We start from the raw sequence: 22,595 nt of genomic DNA, 5'->3' as shown, positions 1-22,595 counted from the left end.
TCTTCAAAGTTCTCACTGATGGAAGGAGGTTTTGGCTCAAACTCTCACGATACATGGCCCCATTCATTCTGTCCTTAACACGGATCAGTCGTCCTGTCCCCTTGGCAGAAAAACAGCCCCATAGCATGATGTTTCCACCCCCATGCTTCACAGTAGGTATGGTGTTCTTGGGATGCAACTCAGTATTCTTCTTCCTCCAAACACGACGAGTTGAGTTTATACCAAAAAGTTCTACTTTGGTTTCATCTGACCACATGACATTCTCCCAATCCTCTGCTGTATCATCCATGTGCTCTCTGGCAAACTTCAGACGGGCCTGGACATGCACTGGCTTCAGCAGCGGAACACGTCTGGCACTGCGGGATTTGATTCCCTGCCGTTGTAGTGTGCTACTGATGGTGACCTTTGTTACTTTGGTCCCAGCTCTCTGCAGGTCATTCACCAGGTCCCCCCGTGTGGTTCTGGGATCTTTGCTCACCGTTCTCATGATCATTTTGACCCCACGGGATGAGATCTTGCGTGGAGCCCCAGATCGAGGGAGATTATCAGTGGTCTTGTATGTCTTCCATTTTCTGATGATTGCTCCCACAGTTGATTTTTTCACACCAAGCTGCTTGCCTATTGTAGATTCACTCTTCCCAGTCTGGTGCAGGTCTACAATACTTTTCCTGGTGTCCTTCGAAAGCTCTTTGGTCTTGGCCATGGCGGAGTTTGGAGTCTGACTGTTTGAGGCTGTGGACAGGTGTCTTTTATACAGATGATGAGTTCAAACAGGTGCCATTCATACAGGTAACGAGTGGGGGACAGAAAAGCTTCTTCCAGAAGACGTTACAGGTCTGTGAGAGCCAGAGATTTTCCTTGTTTGAGGTGACCAAATACTTATTTTCCACCCTAATTTACGAATAAATTCTTTACAAATCCTACCATGTGAATTCATGGATTTTTTTTTCACATTCTGTCTCTCACAGTTGAAGTGTACCTCTGGTGCAAATTACTGACCTCTGTCATCATTTTAGGTGAGGGAACTTGCACAATCGGTGGCTGACTAAATACTTTTTTGCCCCACTGTGTGTATATATATATATATATATATATATATATATATATATATATATATATATATATATATATATATATATATATATATATATATATATATATGTAGTGGTTAGACTACACGCCTTTGGAACAGAGGATCGCAAGTTCGATTCCTGCCTGGGGCGTCTGTATCCAGTAAGGGTCCTAAGGCTAGACCCCCTATGCTAAGCAAGCCTACCGCAGACATGAGCGAGACAGATAAATATGAAGGCATGCCGGCTCGGACGTCGGACGTCGCCCGGATCAACAAGGTCCGCGTCAGGTGTTGAGGAACCAGGGCACCCTGACGAAAAGTGGGCTACTGGAACAAGAAGGCATCGGTGGGCAAGAGACGAAAACAGGGCGTTGTTGGAATGCTACTACGCAAGTAACCCCGGCGGAAGGGGCTACATGAATAGGATGAGGGACCTATGGATTCTTCGATACCCAACATCCACAATGACGGCGAAACAACTAGTAGCTCAGTGTTCCAACATTCGAAAGAAGGGACTGCTCTCACAGCTAGAGATTAACGAGGTACAACACAAATGCTACGGCAAGGAGGAGTCAGGACGCCAGGTCAGGGGGCGATATCATCACCCCCACCCGAGATTGGGTACATAGCCCCAAGTGCGATAGGAGAAGGATCGTTGAGTGCGAGAGGAAAAATAGGAAAAAATAGGATCATGGCCAAGCTTGAAACCTGGATCCCCCGTAGCCGGTTACCAAGATTACGTGAAGTACCCTCAGAAGGTCTGCTAGATGATGTTAATGCAGCACTACGGGCAATACCTACAACCACGATTACCGACACTAACAAGCTGATCTACAATACGGCAACAGTGATCAGTGAGATGCTTGGCTACAAGTTGAACAGCGACAAGGGGCAGTACCCTCCATGGAGAAGGAGGCTAGAGGGCAAGATCAAAGTAGCACGGAGGGAGGTTAGCCAACTAACGGAGTTGCAGAAAGGTGCAACAAATTAGGTGCCTAAGAAATACAGCAAGCTGTCCATACCTGAGGCCTTGGAAACTGCCAAGCAAAGACTCACAGCCTTGGCCAGCCGCCTGAGGAGGTACACCAGAGAGATAGAAGGCAGGAGAATAAACCAGCTGTTCTCCACAGAACCAGCAAAGGTGTACTCTCAGTGGCAAGGGAACAATAAGAGAACAGCACCACCAAGGCTGGAGACGGAGCAATACTGGAAGAGCATATGGGAGAAGGATGCAACCCATAACGGCAATGCTCAGTGGCTAGAGGATCTGAGGGCTGACCACAGCGACCTCCCTGAACAGGGTCCAGTAACCATCACAGTAGCAGATATCCAAGAAAGGGTCTCCAGTATGAAGAGTTGGACAGCACCAGGGCCCGACATGGTTCACGCCTACTGGCTAAAGAAGCTGACTGCACTCCACGAGCGTCTGGCAGCACAAATGAACCAGCTGCTAGTTAACGAGAGACACCCGGAATGGATAACCGAAGGCCGGACGGTCCTGATCCCCAAGGACCCCAAGAAGGGACCGGTCCCCTCCAACTACCGACCAATAACCTGCCTCAGTACTACATGGAAGCTCCTGTCAGGCATCATATCGGCTAAGATGAACAGGCACATGGGTCAATACATGAGCGGGACACAGAAAGGAATTGGCAAGAATACCAGAGGCGCAAAACACCAGCTACTGGTAGACAGAACAATCAGCCGAGACTGCAAGACCAGACTGACCAACCTGTGCACTGCCTGGATTGATTACAAGAAGGCCTATGACTCAATGCCCCACAGCTGGATACTGGAATGCCTAGAATTGTACAAGATCAATGGGACCCTAAGAGCCTTCATCAGGAACTCAATGGGGATGTGGCGTACAACACTAGAGGCCAACTCCTAGCCCATAGCACAAGTCACCATCAAGTGCGGGATCTACCAAGGAGATGCTCTGTCCCCACTGCTGTTCTGCATAGGCCTGAACGCCCTCAGTGAGATCATTAACAAGACTGGCTACGGATACCGACTACGGAACGGAGCAGTTGTCAGCCACCTCCTGTACATGGATGACATCAAGCTGTATGCCAAGAGTGAACGAGACATCGATTCACTGATCCACACTACCAGGCTATACAGCAATGACATTGGAATGTCGTTCGGACTGGAGAAGTGTAGTCGGATGGTAACAAAAAGAGGGAAGGTAGTCAGAACTGAGGGGATTGAACTACCAGAAGGCAACATTGCAGACATAGAGGACAGTTACAAGTACTTGGGGATCCCGCAGGCGAATGGGAACCATGAAGAGGCCGCTAGAAAAGCTGCAACCACCAAGTACCTGCAGAGGGTCAGGCAAGTCCTGAGGAGTCAGCTGAATGGTAAGAACAAGATCCGGGCCATCAACACGTACGCCCTGCCCGTGATCAGGTACCCTGCTGGGGTAATAGGCTGGCCAAAGGAGGAGATAGAAGCCACTGACATAAAGACAAAAAAGCTCCTTACCATGCATGGAGGGTTTCACCCCAAATCCAGCACCCTGAGGCTGTACGCTAAGCGGAAAGAAGGGGGCCGGGGACTGGTGAGTGTCAGCACCACAGTCCAAGATGAGACAACGAACATCCAAGAATACATTGGGAAGATGGCCCCAACTGACCGAGTGCTCAGTGAATACCTCAGGCAGCAGAAACCCAAGAAAGAGGAGGGAGACGAGGAACCATCATGGAAGGACAGGCCCCTGCACGGTATGTACCACCGGCAGATAGAGGAGGTGGCTGATATCCAGAAATCCTACCAGTGGCTGGACAAAGCTGGACTGAAAGACAGCACAGAGGCACTAATCATGGCAGCACAAGAACAAGCTCTGAGCACAAGATCCATAGAGGCTGGGGTCTATCACACCAGGCAAGACCCCAGGTGCAGGCTGTGTAAAGATGCCCCAGAGACAATCCAGCACATAACAGCAGGGTGCAAGATGCTAGCAGGCAAGGCATACATGGAACGCCATAACCAAGTGGCCGGCATAGTGTACAGGAACATCTGTGCCGAGTATAACCTGGAAGTCCCGAGGTCAAAATGGGAGATGCCCCCAAGGGTGGTGGAGAATGACCGAGCTAAGATCCTGTGGGACTTCCAGATACAGACGGACAAAATGGTGGTGGCTAACCAACCGGACATAGTGGTGGTAGACAAACAGAAGAAGACGGCCGTAGTGATCGATGTAGCGGTTCCGAATGACAGCAATATCAGGAAGAAGGAACACGAGAAGCTGGAGAAATACCAAGGGCTCAGAGAAGAGCTCGAGAGGATGTGGAGGGTGAAGGTAACGGTGGTCCCCGTGGTAATCGGAGCACTAGGTGCGGTGACTCCCAAGCTAGGCGAGTGGCTCCAGCAGATCCCCGGAACAACATCAGAGATCTCTGTCCAGAAGAGCGCAGTCCTGGGAACAGCTAAGATACTGCGCAGGACCCTCAAGCTCCCAGGCCTCTGGTAGAGGACCCGAGCTTGAAGGATAAACCGCCCGCAGGGGCGTGCTGGGTGTTTTTATATATACACATATATATATATATATATATATATATATATATATATATATATATATATATATATATATATATATATATATATATACATATATATATATATATATATATTAAACTTATTAGATATGTGAAGCTAAAATTTCAGAACAATTATTATGAATTATTATATGTTGCACACTTGGATTAAAAGGAATTGAAACCAGTGTAGCTTCGTGAGTCCGCCTTTATCTTCTGTACATATATAGACATGGTTCATGGTTACACGTTTGCACATAGTCTCACACAGCTCTTGTTGGGCACACTGCATTATGGTGAGTGGCCTGGCATATTTACGCCTGCTAGAGGTGCTCATTTCAGGAGATACTGCCTCTTGTGGTGTAACGGAGGAATAACTACCCTTCCAGCACTATGTCTCATTAGAGACTGGGGCACACATTATTTTACAACAAATAAAGAAAATAACATATTTGAACAATCGGAACATTTTAACCAAACATTGTAAATAAAAGATTTTGGGGAAGGGGGGTCTTTTTTTTGTCAGTAATGCCTTTCTTACCCTTACATATAAACGTTAACATTTTCCACCATACAATATATGCAAATTGGAGATAGTTGAGGACAATAATTGTTTGGTTGGAGACAGAATGACCAATATGAGTTTATTTCAGAGTACTTTGGCTTTTAGTTTCACTGATCATCTCTTTTCTCCTGCTCTCCTGCAGGCCATGTTTGAGACCTTCAACACTCCTGCCATGTATGTGGCCATCCAGGCAGTGCTGTCCCTGTATGCCTCTGGTCGTACCACTGGTATTGTCATGGACTCCGGTGACGGTGTGACCCACACTGTGCCCATCTATGAAGGCTACGCTCTGCCCCATGCCATCCTCAGATTGGACCTGGCTGGCAGGGACCTCACAGACTACCTTGGTAAAATCCTCACTGAGAGGGGCCACAACTTTACCACCACAGGTGAGCACATGGACACAGTCAAGAGAAGATGTGTAAAACTAGGAAAAAATTTAAAACTCACAATAAAAAGTTGGGGGTTTTCTTGTCTCACAGCTGAGCGTGAGATTGTGCGTGACATTAAGGAGAATCTGTGCTATGTTGCCCTGGACTTTGAGAGAGAGATTGAAAGAGCTGCCTGCTCTTCGTCATTGGATAAGAAGTATGAGCTGCCTGATGGACAGGTCATCACTATTGGGAATGAGAGGTTCCGTTGCCCAGAGGCTCTCTTCCAGCCCTCATTCCTTGGTAAGCAGCGTCAGTTTTAAGACAGATTTCTGTGATTTGTAAAAAGTAGTCCTTAGCAAGGCTAACCTTAACCCCTAATTTTCCAACTCTCCACAGGTATGGAGTCTTGTGGTATCCATGAAACTACCTTTAACAGCATCATGAAGTGTGACGTTGACATCCGTAAGGACCTGTACGCCAACACTGTGCTGTCTGGAGGTACCACCATGTACCCTGGCATTGCTGACCGCATGCAGAAGGAGATCACTTCACTGGCACCCAAAAACCTAAAAATCAAGGTAAAGTTATTGCTTCTTATGTACTCTTTCATACTCACTCTTTTTTTAAAGGTGCTTCACTTTCACACGAACAAGGTATTTAACACTGTGCTGAATTTGTATGTCTGGCAGAATGTAAGTGCACTTCCTAAAAGTCTTCATTGCTGAACCCTCTTCATCTCTGCCCTTGCAGATTATTGCTCCCCCAGAGAGGAAGTACTCTGTATGGATTGGAGGCTCCATCCTGGCTTCTCTGTCCACCTTCCAGGACATGTGGATCAGCAAGCAGGAGTACGATGAGTCTGGCGCCAGCATCGTCCACAGAAAGTGCTTCTAGATAGACTGCCCTCAACCTACCAAAGCACACACTGCTACAAACCCCATAGTGACTGGCTCTGCATGCATGTCTACATCACCAGAATGATGTATGCCGAGCCTACACCTCTTCCATTTTTAATTCATCACTCTGGGTATGGTACCATGCACCCTGATGGGGAGAAATTCTTCCGCCTGAATTTATTTCCAAAATTAAGCCCATTGATATTGGAAAAGTTTGTATGATAACACTCAGTACATTAATAAATTCATAAATCAAGCAAAATTCTATTACTTTTTTGTTCTGCCTAATTTGCACAACTTCTGTTTTTTGCTTCACTATTACTTTATTATTACACATATGCTTTCACACTAATGCTCTTATTAACTATAAGTGTTCTTCCCAGTGAAATCTGGAAAATCTACATCTTACAGATTGAGCAATTTTATAATATAGTGAAATGCAGAGATTGGGTTAAGCTTCGTGAAGATGTATTTGACAAATTTTGGGGTGTAAAACACAACACTGAACACTGATTGAAAGTAGAGAGGCATTTCCTCTGAGTACTTTGCTAGTTTTATTCATAGCCATCTGCTACAATGAATGGAGGGAAAGACTTTATCTTATTTTTCTGAAAATATTGATTTATAAAGATGAATTAATAGCACAATGTTAAGGTAAAAGCCGTGCTCTAATGACTTAATTTTGTTTTCTGTATTAGTATTTTTTTATCAGCAGACTTTTCTTTTTCTTAGAGATGCACTGTATTTAGGTGATTAATGAGGGTTTCTTTTATTTTAATGCAAATAATTAATGCAAATATTTGTAAATGACGATCATTTTGTCTTTTTTCGGTGTCTGTTTACATTTCTGTAATAAAAACATCTTTGTCAATAAAATCAGTGAATAACTGTGGTAAATAATCGTGAGCTCAGTGTTGGACAAAATATTCACGATTGCCATTTTGGTAATCAAGTGCAAGCATCAGAGGTGCTCAGCATGTAGAAATATAGGTGACCAGCTAAATAAAGCTCGCTTTTCGTTCAAACACAACTCTACTCTCCGCATCTGCATCTGAGTTGTGAAATCAACACAATCGGAGCACCCCGCCGTGACACTACAGATAAATGTATAATTGCTATTTTGAGTGGCTGTAGCTCAGGTGGTAGAGCAGGTCACCTACTAACCAGAAGATTGGTGATTCTATATCTGTCTTTAAAAAAATTTAATGTCTCCCTTAAGCATTTATACTAATTAAGCTATGCAGAATACAGATACACCATTTATCTATTCTTTTTATACTGCTCATCTGGAGCTGGGCTTCAGCAGCCTAAGAAGAGATATTCATGCCTCCTACCTCTCAGCCACCTCCTCCTGCTGATCACTGAGACATTCCCAAGCAGATCTGTAACCTCTCCAGTCCCGGGTCTACTCTGGGGCCACGTCCCAGCCTCACACCGGGTTGTTTTTTTTCAGGTAATGTTTTTTGTTTGTATCAAATGTTCCAAAAGGCATCGTCAGCATTGGGATTATTAGCAGAAATTAGACGTGGCATGCTCTAATTGGCTCAAGCTTCTTGTGTCAGACAGTCTCCAGTCTTCAGATAGATTAGTTGTAAAGAAGAAAAGATAAATAAGCCATGGTATAGATGTTTTAAAGGCAGAAACTATCCATACAGGCCAAAAACTTTTTTGTGCCATGTAAATGTATGTGAAAGCATATAAATATGCTTTAAAATACTGTTGAGTTGGACAGTTTCACCTGTTTGTCTGTGGGGATTGTCTGCCCTCAGGTGGCCACTATGGGAATTGAAGGAAGCCGTTTGGGCCAGATTGAAGTCTTTGTTTGGATCATGGAGACAGGTAACTCATTTGCCACTATTTGATGTTTTAACAACAGAAATGTTACCCTTATAATTATTGTTGAAATGAACTATGCAGTTGTCTGAGTGATGTAACAAGTGCAGTAGGCAGTGTACTGTATGTGTGTGTGGTTTTTCTCTTTTAAACAGATGCTCTGATAAACCTCACTTGTTGTCACTTTTTACTAGAAGAGCATGTTAAAGACTTCAGCTCAATCAGTTAAACATATGGTGTTGTTAAAGCTTATAAAGTTACCAAGAAGTCCCTTGAAATCTTTGCAAAATAAAACACTTGGCTATAGAAGGACTGAGGATCATAGAAGAGGGGGACATATTTTTTGGCTGTCACAGCCTGATAAAATGTGTAACACTGAAGTAAGACAGAGAGTGGTTACAAAGAGGAGATGGATTTTGGTACACTATAGGTCCAACCACAAACCTCCAGAAGATAACGAAGGTGAGCAAAACAGTTACGTAACAAAACAGTTATATAACTAAAACGTATTTTTCTCTATAGTGTTATAATTTTGTTTACCAATTTCCATTTTATTAAAGGAAGATCGGAATTATTTATCTAGCAGACAATCATTTGCATTAGTAACTTGAACTACATAAATAAAAGATATTTTACTGATTTTGCTTGAAATTGATATTAAAATGTATTCACTTTACTTTCAAAACGATACAATAGCGGGGTTTTCCAACATTCTAGGTTTATGCCACGAACATAGATCAGTAATGAGCAGCACACCGACGAATGAAAAGAAACTATCTGCTTTGGAGTGGCGCGGTCCTTTGCAGAACACAACAAAGTTGCGGTTCCTCGTGAGCGCGCTTTAGGGGACTGGGATACAATTATTGTCAGAGGTACTGCTTTGGCCTAATACCTATTAGAACTACACCTAACAGAGCCACACCTGTGCAGCTATATTTACAGAATACAGTCAGAACATTTCCTGCAAAAGATAACTTATACAGCTGAGATTTTATATTAAAAGGTTATATGGAGACAAAACATTAAACTGTGGAGCATTCCACTGGCATTTCAGTTTGCCAGAATTTTTTTCATTACAGAGCAGAGCCTGCATTTTAACCACGTGGACCGAGAAATATGAACACGTCTCACATATGTCACTGATCGTGCTGTAGAAAGAAAGAAAGAAAGAAAGAAAGAAAGAAAGAAAGAAAGAAAGAAAGAAAGAAAGAAAGAAAGAAAGAAAGAAAGAAAGAAAACATTTTTAAGAAGGAAGAAATTAGTCACATGGGTTACTCTGTCACGGAGACAGAACGAATAGAAGTGTTTAGGTAGTTCATTAGTATTTTGTAAGTATGTTTCGTTTTATAAATACAGAATACAGATCGTGTTCAAAATAAGACACCGGATTCAAAATAGATGATACAGTGTGTGTGTGTGTGTGTGTGTGTGTGTGTGTGTGTGTGTGTGTGTGTGTGTGTGTGTGTGTGTGTGTGTGTGTGTGTGAGAGAGAGAGAGAGAGAGAGAGAGAGAGAGAGAGTTTGTGTGTGTGTGTGTTAAAGCTGAATAATTACATTTAAAAGCCAAATACAAAAATAAAATTCCAGTTTCCAGTGGACCAAGCAGATTAAAATGAGTCATTTCTCCCCTCCTGTTTTTTTAGTTAAATATCATGGTCAGCACTGACAGCTGTTCCTAGTTCCTGATCTGCTGCATTAAAATTAAATCTATGTTCTTTATTTTCCTTTGCGATGTTGGTGCTGGAGGTCGTTTGATAACGAACGTGCTTAACACAAGCTGAACAGCTCATCTGACTCTCTTAGGTGCAAATGTATGCATGCTGGAATAGGGCCTGCTGTTCTGTGTCGTGAAGTCTACGTTTTGTAACTCCCCGTTTTATTTTGACAGCATCTTGTCTCATGTGCGCTATATTTCGTTTTCCTTCCACTGTCTTGTCTTACCTTATTGGTTTCATCTGTGTCCCCTGGCGTTGCCTGGTCTTTTCCTGATTGCCATGTGTGTATTTTGGCTGTAGCCTCTGTCTCTGCTCAGTTCTCTGCGGCGTTTGTCCGCACTTGTTGTACCTTGTGAATTTTTTGTTTGTTTGTTTTTTGCGGTTTAGACAGACTTTTGTTACCGGCTGTTCTTTGGATTATCTGCTCTCCTAAATAAAGGTTCGTTTTTTGCTTATTTTACTCTGTTTCACTATTTTACTGGGGTTTTTTTAGTCTGTTTTGGGGCCACGTTCTTCCACAACACAATAGACTTGCAAGGTTCTTGTGCATGCTCTCAGCGTATATCTCTGCACACCTGCGCACAGATCTAAAGACGGGCTGTGTAGTTGTGGTAGTTTGTTGCAACTGTTTGAAATCTCTTTTGTCCCTGGAGCAGAGACGGTACATAATTTTGTTTCATGCTCTAAGGTTTCACTGAACCCGATACTATAATGCCAGTTCAACATACAGGATAGTTTTCCATTACCTGGATTGACTTTCCCTGACATTGGAAATTGGGATGAGCAGTTACACGAAGCTGGTTATCAGTTCGCCAAATTAACCCAGAGTGTCTCCTGCGCGTTCACATGAAATGGTGCTGTTGGCAGTATCTGACTAATCTAAAATGGCTGTTTCACAGATCATATGTATTTTTCGCCCACAGTAAACAATTTCTGTGAGTGCCACCAACAATTAAATGGTGATTAAAATTTAAGAAAATAATAAATAAATAATAAATGTTTAGTAAAATATCACGCTGTAAAAAGGACAAAAGATGAATTCTGGGTCAAACTGTTAATCTGGTGATTTAGGGCACAAAAATAAACATTTTAATGCAGTTAATTCTTATTATTGTCACTGAGTGCGTGCTCAGTGCTGCTTTTTCCCCTAAGGCGATGTCTGCACATTAGAGCTCTGAAACTTTAAACTGGCATTTAAACATTTAAGCCTACTCTACTTAAATGTTTAAATGGACTGTGCCAAAGTCTAATAACGCAAAACGCTTTAATTTGTCGCAGACCAAATGGAAATATATTTTATTGATTGGTCAGGTGTTCTTAGTGCTGTTGAGCAATCCCAGTAGAATAAAAGAAAGAAAGAAAGAAAAACAGCAGATTATAATCAAGTATATCCGCATTTTATGTATTTTCTTAATCACCAAATGAATACATGCACATTCCCGTGATAATTCGACACGCAGTTTGCGCCTCATTTGGTGGTTTGAGTATGGTACGGCTTAACAAGCTGCACAACACATTCTCCTTGCAGAGTGCCGCACGAAGTGAAGACTCAGTGAAAACGTGGCTCTTCCAACCGATTTAAAAGCGAAACTCTCATATTGTTCTGCGATACTACAATCTATCCAATACCAAGTAAATACAAGTATTGCCAGTACTACCGATACGTTTAACTTATAAAGGCAGAGTGTAGAGAGAGTTCATCAATTTGCTAAATTCTGAACAAATTTTAATGAACACTGAATCTGTGATTTTTACTTTCCGCAATAATCCGTGAACACAACAAGACACACCTTTCAGCTTTTTCATGTATTTTGAAACACTTTGTTGTTCTTGGGTTTTATTGGAGACCTGGAAGACAAATGTGTCTAGCTTTAAAGCACTTTGGGTCAGTTTATGTTGTTTAAATGTGTTCCATGATAAAATAACCTGACAGTCAACACAAAAAGGTGAGTATATTCGCATTAACATTTTTCATAGTTCATGTTAAAGGTATATTATTTCATTTCCAATAAAATAATGTTGGGCTGAATATATTATCTGAATATAGTCTATAAGTAATCATATTACTTTAGCAGGCATTGGACTGCTAAAGTAACAGCTATGATAACGAATAACAATTTAATCCTTTTTACTGTAGATCCAGCATCAGTCATGGCTGAAACATTACTGTAGCAGGCTTTATGTTGCTGGTTCACCCAACACAGCACAGAGGTGTTCAGTTTGTAGCAAATCCATTTTAATATTCCTTCAAATTTCAGCCATCACTTCACTTCACTCTCCACACACACACACACACACACACACACACACACACACACACACACACACACACACACACACACATCATCTTGGTCCTGACATTCTAATGTTTTAAATGACAGGGGAGGCAAGTAAGATTAGCCAAATAACCACAGCTGCGTTAACCAGCCTCCCCCCAGCACTGCCCCTTAACCAACTGTACCCCCCACTGCCACTGCCAATATATGAACTACCTGGTTATAATTTCCCTCTGTGACAGTGGGCTCTGTCTCTGTGCGAGGGATCTGGGTCTGTCTGAACGATTTCCTTCATCCTCTCTTCATTTCTTTTGCTGCTTTTCTAAGACAAAGTTGTGCTGTTCATAGTCTTTCATATCTTTATATAAGTTCATAGGATTGCCAAAGTAGAAAACATCCTTCTAGCAGGCATCGTTGTTTGCAGTGTTTCGATTTACAGCTGTAAAGTAGCTCTATATATTGTTCCAATTTCTCACTTACTGCAGCTTGCATGGTTTTGCTTAGTGCATCTGAGTCATATGACTGTAGGACAACTAAACACAACTGAGCAGGGAGGAGGGAGCGGACAAGAGTGTGCTTGCATGAGAGGGAAGCAGTTTGCACAGACATGTCTCCTTTTTGATGATCAGTAGCAACATACTGAACTTACATAAGAGAAAAAAACTAACGCATTGAGCTGATCACAATAGTAACAATTCAATGTCAGTACCAGCATTAAGTCGATACTATCGATATTTGGGTTGATCCACCCACCCCTACTGAACAGAACAATTTCAGTTTTGCAAAATCAACAACCTGTGGACGTAGAACTGTAGAAAAACAACATTTGTTTTGATTCTTGGCAGAACCATTCAGGTATCTTTTTTTTTTTGCACTTTAAAAGTGCATTCATGGATATGGTCCTCTGCATATGTCTTATTTAGTGAGTCAAAAATGCACAACAGTGTCAGTACAGATTAAAAGTTAACAATTTTAGTAATGCTGGTGCTGCTCTGACTTTCAGTGAGGGAAATATGAGTTGAGAGGGTATTCTAGAAATTCTGACTTCTGATTTATTGAGGAACACAGCAGCAGCCACTCACACAAAGAAGCAATTCATATGTTAAACTCAGTTTAACACAGAAAACTGAACATGTCCATCACTACTGTGGAACAGACCAGGCCTCTTCTTTTGGGCCCTGCCCTCCAGACCGTCAAAAGGTATTTGTTTCAAGAACTGATCTATGAGTTACTTGTAAGAGCGTGAGACTGCTGCACTGTCTGCAAAACAGACTTCGTTGCATGTGTGATGGCTTCTTTGTGTATGAGGCTGCTGACTTAGGTGTCTGTGAGTTGTTGAATTTAAGTGAGTGGAACTTACCATTATAAGTATACCATTGAAATATATAATACCATACATACCATTGGAAAAAAATGGTTTGGTTGTGATTATCTTTTTTTGTCCTACTCCTACTCTCCATGCAGTGGTTCAGTAGATCTTTAAGAATGTTTATTTCTGAAGAATTGAGTGGTCAGTAGGTATGACCTACTGTCTTTAACCTGGAGCCTAACCTGCTCCAGATCAGGTTAGGTCCATAGCGTAAATTACCATGTCAATTTACCCCAGTAAGAAATGAACAACAATGAGCATTTATCAAATTTGAGGATAAAAAGTTTAAATTTTATTCATTAAAATAAATGGAGACAGATATAATATTGAAAATTAGTCACATGTGATGTCCCAGAGCCAAAACCTATGATACTGCAATATATCATTTTTGTTTCATTACACAAATAAAGGTTTGTGCAATTTTTAGTCCTGTTTGCTGGTTATTGCACAGAATAACCACACACACATATTTAGACAATTAGCCACAACATTAAACATAATATTTACATTGCTAGCTTCAAACAAAAAAGAATGCCGGCCGGCATTATAATATGTTAATAATATGTTAATAGTATCCTAATGTAAGTATAAACCAATATTGCCTTATTATTGTGGGCTACTACCATAAGTCATTATACAAAAGTTCTAATGCACAGATTTGACCATTTTGGTAAAATCTGGTTGTCATATTGTTGCCTATATATTGCTAAACTATTAGTAATGGGTTTTGCCTCATAGGCAAGATTTTGTTTCCACATTATTGTCTCCAGTGTTACGAACTTGTATGTCCATGTGTTTGTTTGTGCAGGTGTTGTGTTTTTTCTATGTTAATTTAGCTGTGCCAGGGCCCTGTTCCGATTGGTGCGTGGATATACTGCCCCGGCGTGATTGGATCCAGCTGGAGGACCCGCCCATTAAAAGGAGGCTGGAGTGCTACAGCGGGAGAGGCCCTCGCGTTTCTCCTCATCACCCAGCAGTAGTCCTGTGGTAGCCGCTGGCTGCAGTATACGCTTGAAAGTTGTGGAAGTGGAGTGGGTAGGGGTGAGCTGCCATTTCTTTTGATCACCCGTTTTCTCCTGTTTTGAGTTAGTTAAGGAGGTCAGACTCTGTCTTTATTTTTGACTTTGTTTTGGTAAGGTCAGGGGTGCGGGATTTGTGTAGGTTTGTTTTGTTTATTGTTTTGGCCTTGGCTCACCCTGAAGTGTTGACACTCCCGTTTTGGTTCTCTTTATTCACATTGTAAATAAATCACCTCATATCTAACGGATTGGTTTCGTGTGACTGCTTGGGTCTTGGGGGGGAAGCGAGTGCCTCGCTCATGTTATGGCCTGGCCCTAGACGGGTCGTAACACCAGTTTCTGGTCAGCTACATAAAGTTCCGTGTAATATTTCTTAGCTATTAGCTATAACCTCTGTTGATGTAGAAGAACTACTTTGATATTATTGAATATTTTTTGTAATTAAGTGTTCAGTCTCTGTAATAAAATATTAAGCTCAACAGTGTTCAACACTGGACTGAGGTCTAGCACAGTAAGCACAGAGTGCTTGGTCACTGACAAAGGACCTCACCAATACCACATTATTTCCAAGCTGTAACAGAAAGTGCTACCAATAATTTTTAATGGATTTTTCATGGCTTCATTTTGTTCCTTTTGAGACTGAGTCTTGCATACCTCAGTCAGAACAGTGACAGTTAAAATAAAGAGAATTGATAACCCCTGTTGTGATACCCAGACAAAACCTGTTTGCAAAACTTTTGTCATTTTGTCTGTTTTGTCTTTGACTTCAGCCATGCGCTCCAGTCCAACCCCACCTCCTCTTTACCTGAGCCTCCTTCTCTTTCTGTCATGGAACTCCCCGGTTCTTTCCTGTATGACAGTAAACAACAGCAAGTGTGAGTCTGCTCCATTTGTACCAGGCCACAACCTGATTGGGGAGGGATTTGATGTCATCACCCTGCACCGAAAAGGAGCCTACCTGATTGATATAGCTACTTACCGCAAACCAGATGGCACCTGTACTCTCTGCACCAACCGCAATCAAAACAAAACTCTACAAAAAGTAAATAAACTGTGATTACCAGTAAACTATAGTAGATAGGTTATGTGCACATCTTAATCATGGTGTTCTGTTTTTTTATCTTCAGCTGCCGGCCTCTGTTGTCGACTGGCGTGCAATCAGCCAATGCAAAACCGATATCTCCAGCAGTGCACACACCACTGTTAGGTACAGTATAGTGTAGTATATTTGTTGCTGAAAGGACTTCATCCCAGAGATCATTGTCATCTCATTACTTCACCTAGTCTGTCACAATACCAGTTAGCCATGACAGACACATATTTTTCTTAGATGTCTGGTTGGCACTTTGTCTCTCTCCATTAAAAGGAAACACCAACAAAATGAACGACTATTAACTTCTTTGTGAGTAAACTTTAATATTCAAAAAAGGATCAAATGATATTTCCTCAACTGTAGAATAAAACAACAAAGATGGGTGAATTTTTACAATACTGGAAGGTAAAGTGATGACCAGGTCACAAATTTCTTGTGTTGATTATCAGCATTTTGAAATCTCATAGCAGTAGGAACAAAAGAACTTCTAATGTGTTCTGTCCTACACTGCTTAGGAGAAGAAGCCTGCTGTTTACATTTCTGACCCTTCAAAATATTATGGAGAGGGTGACTAGTATTTTTTCTCCATACACCTTTCCACAATAATTCCCAGTGAATCCACAGTCCTGCCCATTAATAAGCCAGCCTTCTTCAGTAATATGTGCAGCCACATACTATTCTTACTCACCATACTGCATTCCCATCACAGTGTAAAAAGGGGAGGGCAGTAAAATAGGGGATACTGGCAACAACAGTCTGATAGAATAGAAACAGCGTCTCACTACATACACTGAATTTATATTTATTTGCTGGGGCACACTACAGAAACTCTCTAAATCCTTTAGATTTCTTGGCTGTCATTTGCCAACTCCAAGATTCAGCTCCCTCCACATTTTCTACAGGACTGAGGTCTGGAGATTGGCTTGGCCATCACCTTAATGCTTCTTTTGCATGTTGGAAGACCCATCCATGACGAGCCTTAAGTGTTGTGGCTGACAGAAAAGGGTTCTCGACCGAGATTTTATGGTAAATAAAATCCATTGGCCCCTAAATTTGGTGAAGTCACCATTTAGCAACAAAACATCACCAAAACATAATGGTTCCCCTCCATGCTTGACTGTAAAAAAAATTTAAAGAAATGAAACAAGTAAATAAAAAGTAATTCTTCTCCTTCAAATTGTGTCCACAGTTCACTACTTAACTCTAACACTGATCAGGACATCCACGACTGGAAGGTAGGAAGCATCTTGCACTTACTGTTTGTTTCAAAATTACTGTTTGAAACTACAAAATACTGTTACTGTAATTACTTGTTATTAAAACTAATAGAAATGCAAAATTTGTAAGCAACATTGCATGCTGATTCGTTTCTTTTTTTTTTCTTTTACAAGTGAAATGTGCACTGAATCAAACAGACTGTAATAACATAAAAACCTTAGTGTGCAAGTTCTCATCAAAAGGGCTGATTTGATTAAATTTTGGCTCACTGAGCTGTGTAAATGTGATACAAATATGAATTCCTTGTCTCATTATTTCATTTAATATTTCCAATTTAATATTTTTGATCCCCAGAAAAAAAGTATTATATTCAAAGTAATTGAGTGAATGAATAATAAGACAGTATTTATTATATCTAATACTTTTATCTATTACTTTTACATTACATTGACTATTATTAAAAACAAAAATGGTAATGAAATTACATTTCTATTTATCAGGCTGGACTAAATATAAATCCCATATCTACCAGCGTGGGGATTGGAGGAACACACTCCATGGCATATGCATTTGCTACAAAAAAGACCAAAGAGGACCACTACTCCTTCAGCACACACACGGTCACCTGTACTCACTATCGGTTAGCTGTGAAAATCCTGGCATTACCACATATACCACAAGTTTAGATTAACAATATATAATTTCAGTTTTTAATAATTTACTAATCAGTTTCATTCTATCTAGTTACCGGGTATCAAGCAGACCGACTCTTAGCTCTGAGTTCAGCAGGGATGTGGCCAGTTTGCCAAGTCGCTATAACTCCTCCACCAGAGATCAGTACAACGAGGTCATAGATACCTACGGCACACATTACATTCGCAAGGTTAAAACACAGAAACACTGTTAATTAGATTATTTCAGGAGTAAAAACACTTTTTTATTAAAACTTTGTGCTACATTACAGGTTCGTCTTGGTGGCCGTCTTAGACGAGTCACAGCTGTACGAACCTGTTTGTCCAGACTAAACGGATTCTCCTCAAATGAGGTACATGAAAAACATTTGCCTGCACACAGTCACCAGACTGCATATTTCTACTCCATATGAATAAGAACATAAGGGATGCTAAATAGTTGTGTTTTTGTTTGGTTTTTTGGCAACAACTGAATAGTGACATCATTCTTATTGCATTTGTATATGAATGCAAGGAGCTTATTCCCTTCCAAAAGATATTCTCTCAGTTGTTCTACTGACCAAAGTGAAAGAAACCATTGTACCTTATCTGTCTCACAGTCCATCAGGAGCTCTCTCTGCTGTGCTGAAAAACCTCTAGCTTCTGTCGCTGCCATTTTCAACATCAACAACAACCATAAACACGGCACCTTTTAACACTTATTTTGCCAAAAGTGTTTGCTTGTCTGCCTTTACATGCATATCAACCCGAGTAACACCCCATACTTAATCCATAGGGTTCATTATGACATCAGCTATAATAGCTTGAACTCTCCAGGTAAGGCTTTCCATAAGTTTTAGGAGTGTGTTCATGGGAATTTTTGATCATTCTTCAAGAAGCACATTTGTGAGGTCAGACACTGGTATTAGATGAGAACTCTGCTTTAATTCATTGCAAAGGTTCTGTCAGGTTGAGGTCAGGACTCTGTGTGAGCCTGTCAAGTTCCTCCACACCAAACTCACTCATCCATTTCTTTATGGATCTTGCTGTCTGCACTGGTACTCAGTTATGTTGAAACAGGAAGGGGTCATTCCCAAACTGTTCCCACAAAGTTGGGAGCATGTCCAAAATACCTTAGTGTATTGAAGCATCAAGCGTTCCTTTCACTGGGACTAAGGGGCCGAGCCCAACTCCTGAAAAACAACCCCACACCACAATCCTCCCTCCACCAAACTTTCATGTATTTCACAAATGTTTGTAGCATGCCTAGGTGCTTGATTTTATACACCTGTGATCACGGAAGTTATTGGAACACCTGAATTCAATGATTTGGATGGATTAGTGAATACTTTTGGAAATGTAGTGTATTTTAGCCACTTCTGTATGAGAACTGTCAGCAGCTGGTTCTGTGACCCAGCAGTTTCAGTTGGTTTTCATCTCTTTTGTTATATTTTGAAGATAATGTGGAGGTTGGGATTATTATTAATTGGCTGTGAATTTTAGTTTAGTCTGTTTTACCCAGGCCTTCTGTGCTAGTTGTTTTGTATTTCTTGTCCACGTGTTTCATATTGTAAACTCTGGGTTGTCATGTCTACGTCTCGCTATGTTTCCTGTTTTATTTTGAAAGTTTCGTGTTTCTTTGTTCAATGTGCTTAGTTTTACTCTTCCCCTGTGACGTTGTTATGTTCATTTGTGTCAGCTGTTTCCCCATGTGTTTCCACTTCCCCTGATCACCTCCTGTGTGTATTTAGTCTGTGTGTTTCCTTCAGTCTTTGTCCTGTTGTTCTGTGTTCTTTCTTTCATGTCATGTCAAGTTTCAGGTAGTTCATGATTCATGTTTATATTCATATTTTCCTACATGCACCTGTTCTGATTCATGTTTTTGTCATAGTAATCAAAGTTTAATTTCTCCAGTTTAGGTTCTAGTTTAGTTTTCGCCCCACTCGCCTTTGTTTTGTTTGTGTACTGTTCTTATCAGCCACAAGAAACGGCTCACTTTTTGTCCAAGTCACGTTTCACGCTCCGTTTTAGTCTGCATTTGGATCCAGTGTTCTCTCTACACACCGTCAGCTCCCCACTGTCTGTGACAAGAACTTGCCTGACTAGTTCCACCTGTGACAAAGACACATCCAACCGACTGCTGTTTGAAAATTGCTGATTACTTACATTTACTTACTTACTTATATTTGACATTTTCTTCATTGTTATCTCTCCTTTTCTCCATTTTTCTTTATCTGTTTTTCAAATTTCTCAACTGCCAGTGGGCATGAATAGCGTAAATCAGGTGAATGGTGATTTCACTCTTGCCTCCTCCTAGCCGAAACAGGCATCAGGACTTGGTAAAAAGAGAGAGAGAGAGAGAGAGAGAGAGAGAGAAACACCTGCGGACATTTTAAAGACTTAACGAATTAACGATCAACTACAAATTGTTTCCACTTTACTTTTTTAGGAATAATATGAACAGTATGGATCTGGATCTGTACACATAATTTACAAGAAATCATGTGATGGTTAGCATTGCCAAAATTTTCAACACTGAATGCATGTATAAGTAATTTGTAACATCTGCATTTTAACAAATATCAATAAAGTGCATTAACAAACAGAAAATACAAAAAGACAAAGACAAAGACAAAGAAAAATAAGTTACCATACCAGGCACAGGGAAATTGACCACACTGTGTACCCTCTGGGAGGAAAGCCACAACTGGCCAATACTGCACAAAGGTCCAGTGACAGAAGCTCAGTTCAGTTTGATTTATATCGCACAGCAAAAGTTGTCTCAAGGAACTGTGTTTATTGTAAGGTAAAGAACCTTCAATAATACAGAGAGAACCAGAACAATGAGACATGAATACCTTTCTTTGTTTAAACAAAGCTTTCTTGTTACATTTTAAATTGGCTCTACACCAGGATATTTTTAGGACATTTTCAATAACCCTTGAGTGACACACTTAGTTCACAAGTTCCATGACATGTAGGCCTAACATCACAAGCGCTTCTCTTTGGCATGTGTTCCTATTTAATGGAAGTCCTGCATCTTATGTCTTCTCCTGCCTTCTAGTTACACTCCTGCCTGTCGATGGGTGTCTCCATTGGCTTGGGAAAGCTGAATCCATCTGCTGTCCAAGGTTCTTGCAAAAACCTCCTGGAAAACCGGGATGTTGCCACTAGGTATAGCTCTGGTCTCCACCAACACTATACGGATGTGGTGGGAGGTGATGGGTGGTTGGGAGAGTTTTCACTTGCCTATGATGACTCCCTGGGTTTTAAAAACTGGCTGAACAGTCTGAAGGATCATGCAGATGTTGCTTCCTACTTCATTCGCCCAATGTATCAGCTGATACCGAAAGGCACAAAGAAGTCAGGGATGAAGGCTGCCATAGAGCAGTACATAACAGACAATGATGTGAGTCAATCACACAGCCAACGAAATTGCTGGCGGGGCAATTCTAACCTAGATTTCAACTGTTGTCCTCGACAAGCCTGGAGGGGGAAGCTAACTGTGGAAATCATCCAGGCCTGGAATCTGAAAGGAGATCATCTTGGCCCAACTGACAGGTGAGACCAGCATGGTTAGGGATTAGGATTTAGAGTTTTCTAAAGATTTCCGAATCTCTAGGATTTAGAGATTTAGAAATCTGCAATATTATTCATCTTTGTGTCTTTCTCCTACTCACAGCTATGTTAAACTGAGGTTTGGTTCCATCAATCATCAGACTCGCATGATCGAATCAAGTTATCCCCGATGGAATGCTTATTTTGATCTTGGACAGGTCAGTGAACCCTGACTACATATAAGATCAAGGATCATATTAAAGGAATTTTAATACTGCAGGTTTGATGTACTGATTTCAATTTTTAGAACTTGGGCTACTTACATCTTTTATATACAGTTAACTTTAGCTGTTCTTTAACTGAGGTTATTTATTTCCATTTGGTTAAGTTTAAGCAGAACTAATTCTTTCATCAGGTATATTTAAACAATTTAAGGTAATGATTTCGGTTAATATGAATGCTTTAACAATGTCAACCATGTGTCATAAAGTACTGAATGCAAATCTTGCTACTGCACATTTTCCTCCTTATTTAAAATATGTAACAATATGACATATATATCAAAAACACAACAGTGCTACCAGAATTTACATTCTATGAATTAGATGTGAATTACCATTGTCACTATTGTATATGGTACAAAATCTCAAGCATATTATTTGTAGGACAACAGTATATTAAATCCTATTTTTAATGCTTTTTTTCTCATGAAGGTGGACACACACAGTGATGTGTATGTTGAATTATGGGATGAGGATCTGTTCTATGATGATCTTCTGGGATCATGTTCCCGGCGTCCAACTCAGGGGACACGTATATTTTCCTGTTCAGCTGACAGTGGCAGCTATGAGTTCAAGACCACTCTGACCTGCGACTCACATCTCACAGGAGCCTGGTGTCACCAATATACACCATCTCCATAATGAGAAATGCATTTTGGGGCTGCATGTCTTTCTCCTATAATCAATTGTGATAAATCTGTTGATCACATAAGAGTCACATGACTGATGGGTTTTTTCTTTCATTTTCCTCGTATATATATCGTACATATCCATTTTTTTAAATTTGATCTTCTTTTCATTTGTCATTCAGTTATTTTTTATATTTTATATACATATGTAGTTTCATTTCTTTCAGATTATACTTGATTTCAGTTTGTCAAATACATGTAACCCTTTTTTTTACCTTCTCAAACAAATGAAAAAAGCACGGTAATGTTAAATTAAAAAAAGAAAGAAAGAAACGTGATAACACAACAAGAAAATATCACATAATATTTGTTAAACAAAAGACTATTATACTTCATGTCACAGTGTGGGCAGGTCAAACACAAGTGCATTTGTCTGGATATACAGATTTTAAAAAGTAGGAATTTCTGGGGAAATTATTTTTAAATTC

At 40.7% G+C, this 22,595-nt stretch overlaps 2 protein-coding genes across 2 annotated transcripts; both read left to right on the top strand.

Annotated features, from left to right (window-relative positions):
- Positions 1 to 5,320: 5,320 nt before the first annotated feature.
- Positions 5,321 to 6,444, top strand: LOC308396216 (actin, cytoplasmic 1; the record flags this gene model as incomplete). The annotated part of the gene is made up of 4 exons (XM_080881364.1): positions 5,321 to 5,565; positions 5,659 to 5,850; positions 5,947 to 6,128; positions 6,301 to 6,444. The coding sequence occupies exons 1-4, from the start codon at positions 5,322 to 5,324 to the stop codon at positions 6,442 to 6,444; spliced, it is 762 nt and encodes a 253-aa protein (XP_080737490.1). The 5' UTR covers position 5,321.
- A 3,886-nt stretch (positions 6,445 to 10,330) lies between these two features.
- On the top strand, positions 10,331 to 22,131 carry LOC308395824 (perforin-1-like). The gene is made up of 10 exons (XM_080880813.1): positions 10,331 to 10,432; positions 15,428 to 15,699; positions 15,785 to 15,864; positions 16,940 to 16,985; positions 17,469 to 17,608; positions 17,713 to 17,851; positions 17,933 to 18,013; positions 20,704 to 21,200; positions 21,322 to 21,415; positions 21,911 to 22,131. Exons 2-10 carry the CDS (start codon positions 15,430 to 15,432, stop codon positions 22,118 to 22,120), a joined length of 1,557 nt encoding a protein of 518 aa, XP_080736939.1. The 5' UTR covers positions 10,331 to 10,432; positions 15,428 to 15,429; the 3' UTR covers positions 22,121 to 22,131.
- Positions 22,132 to 22,595: the final 464 nt, after the last annotated feature.

This window comes from Rhamphochromis sp. 'chilingali' (genome assembly GCF_963969265.1).
Source record: "Rhamphochromis sp. 'chilingali' genome assembly, chromosome: 4".
In the NCBI taxonomy this organism is placed as follows: Eukaryota; Metazoa; Chordata; class Actinopteri; order Cichliformes; family Cichlidae; genus Rhamphochromis; species Rhamphochromis sp. 'chilingali'.
This window is presented reverse-complemented; position numbering and strand designations above follow the sequence as displayed.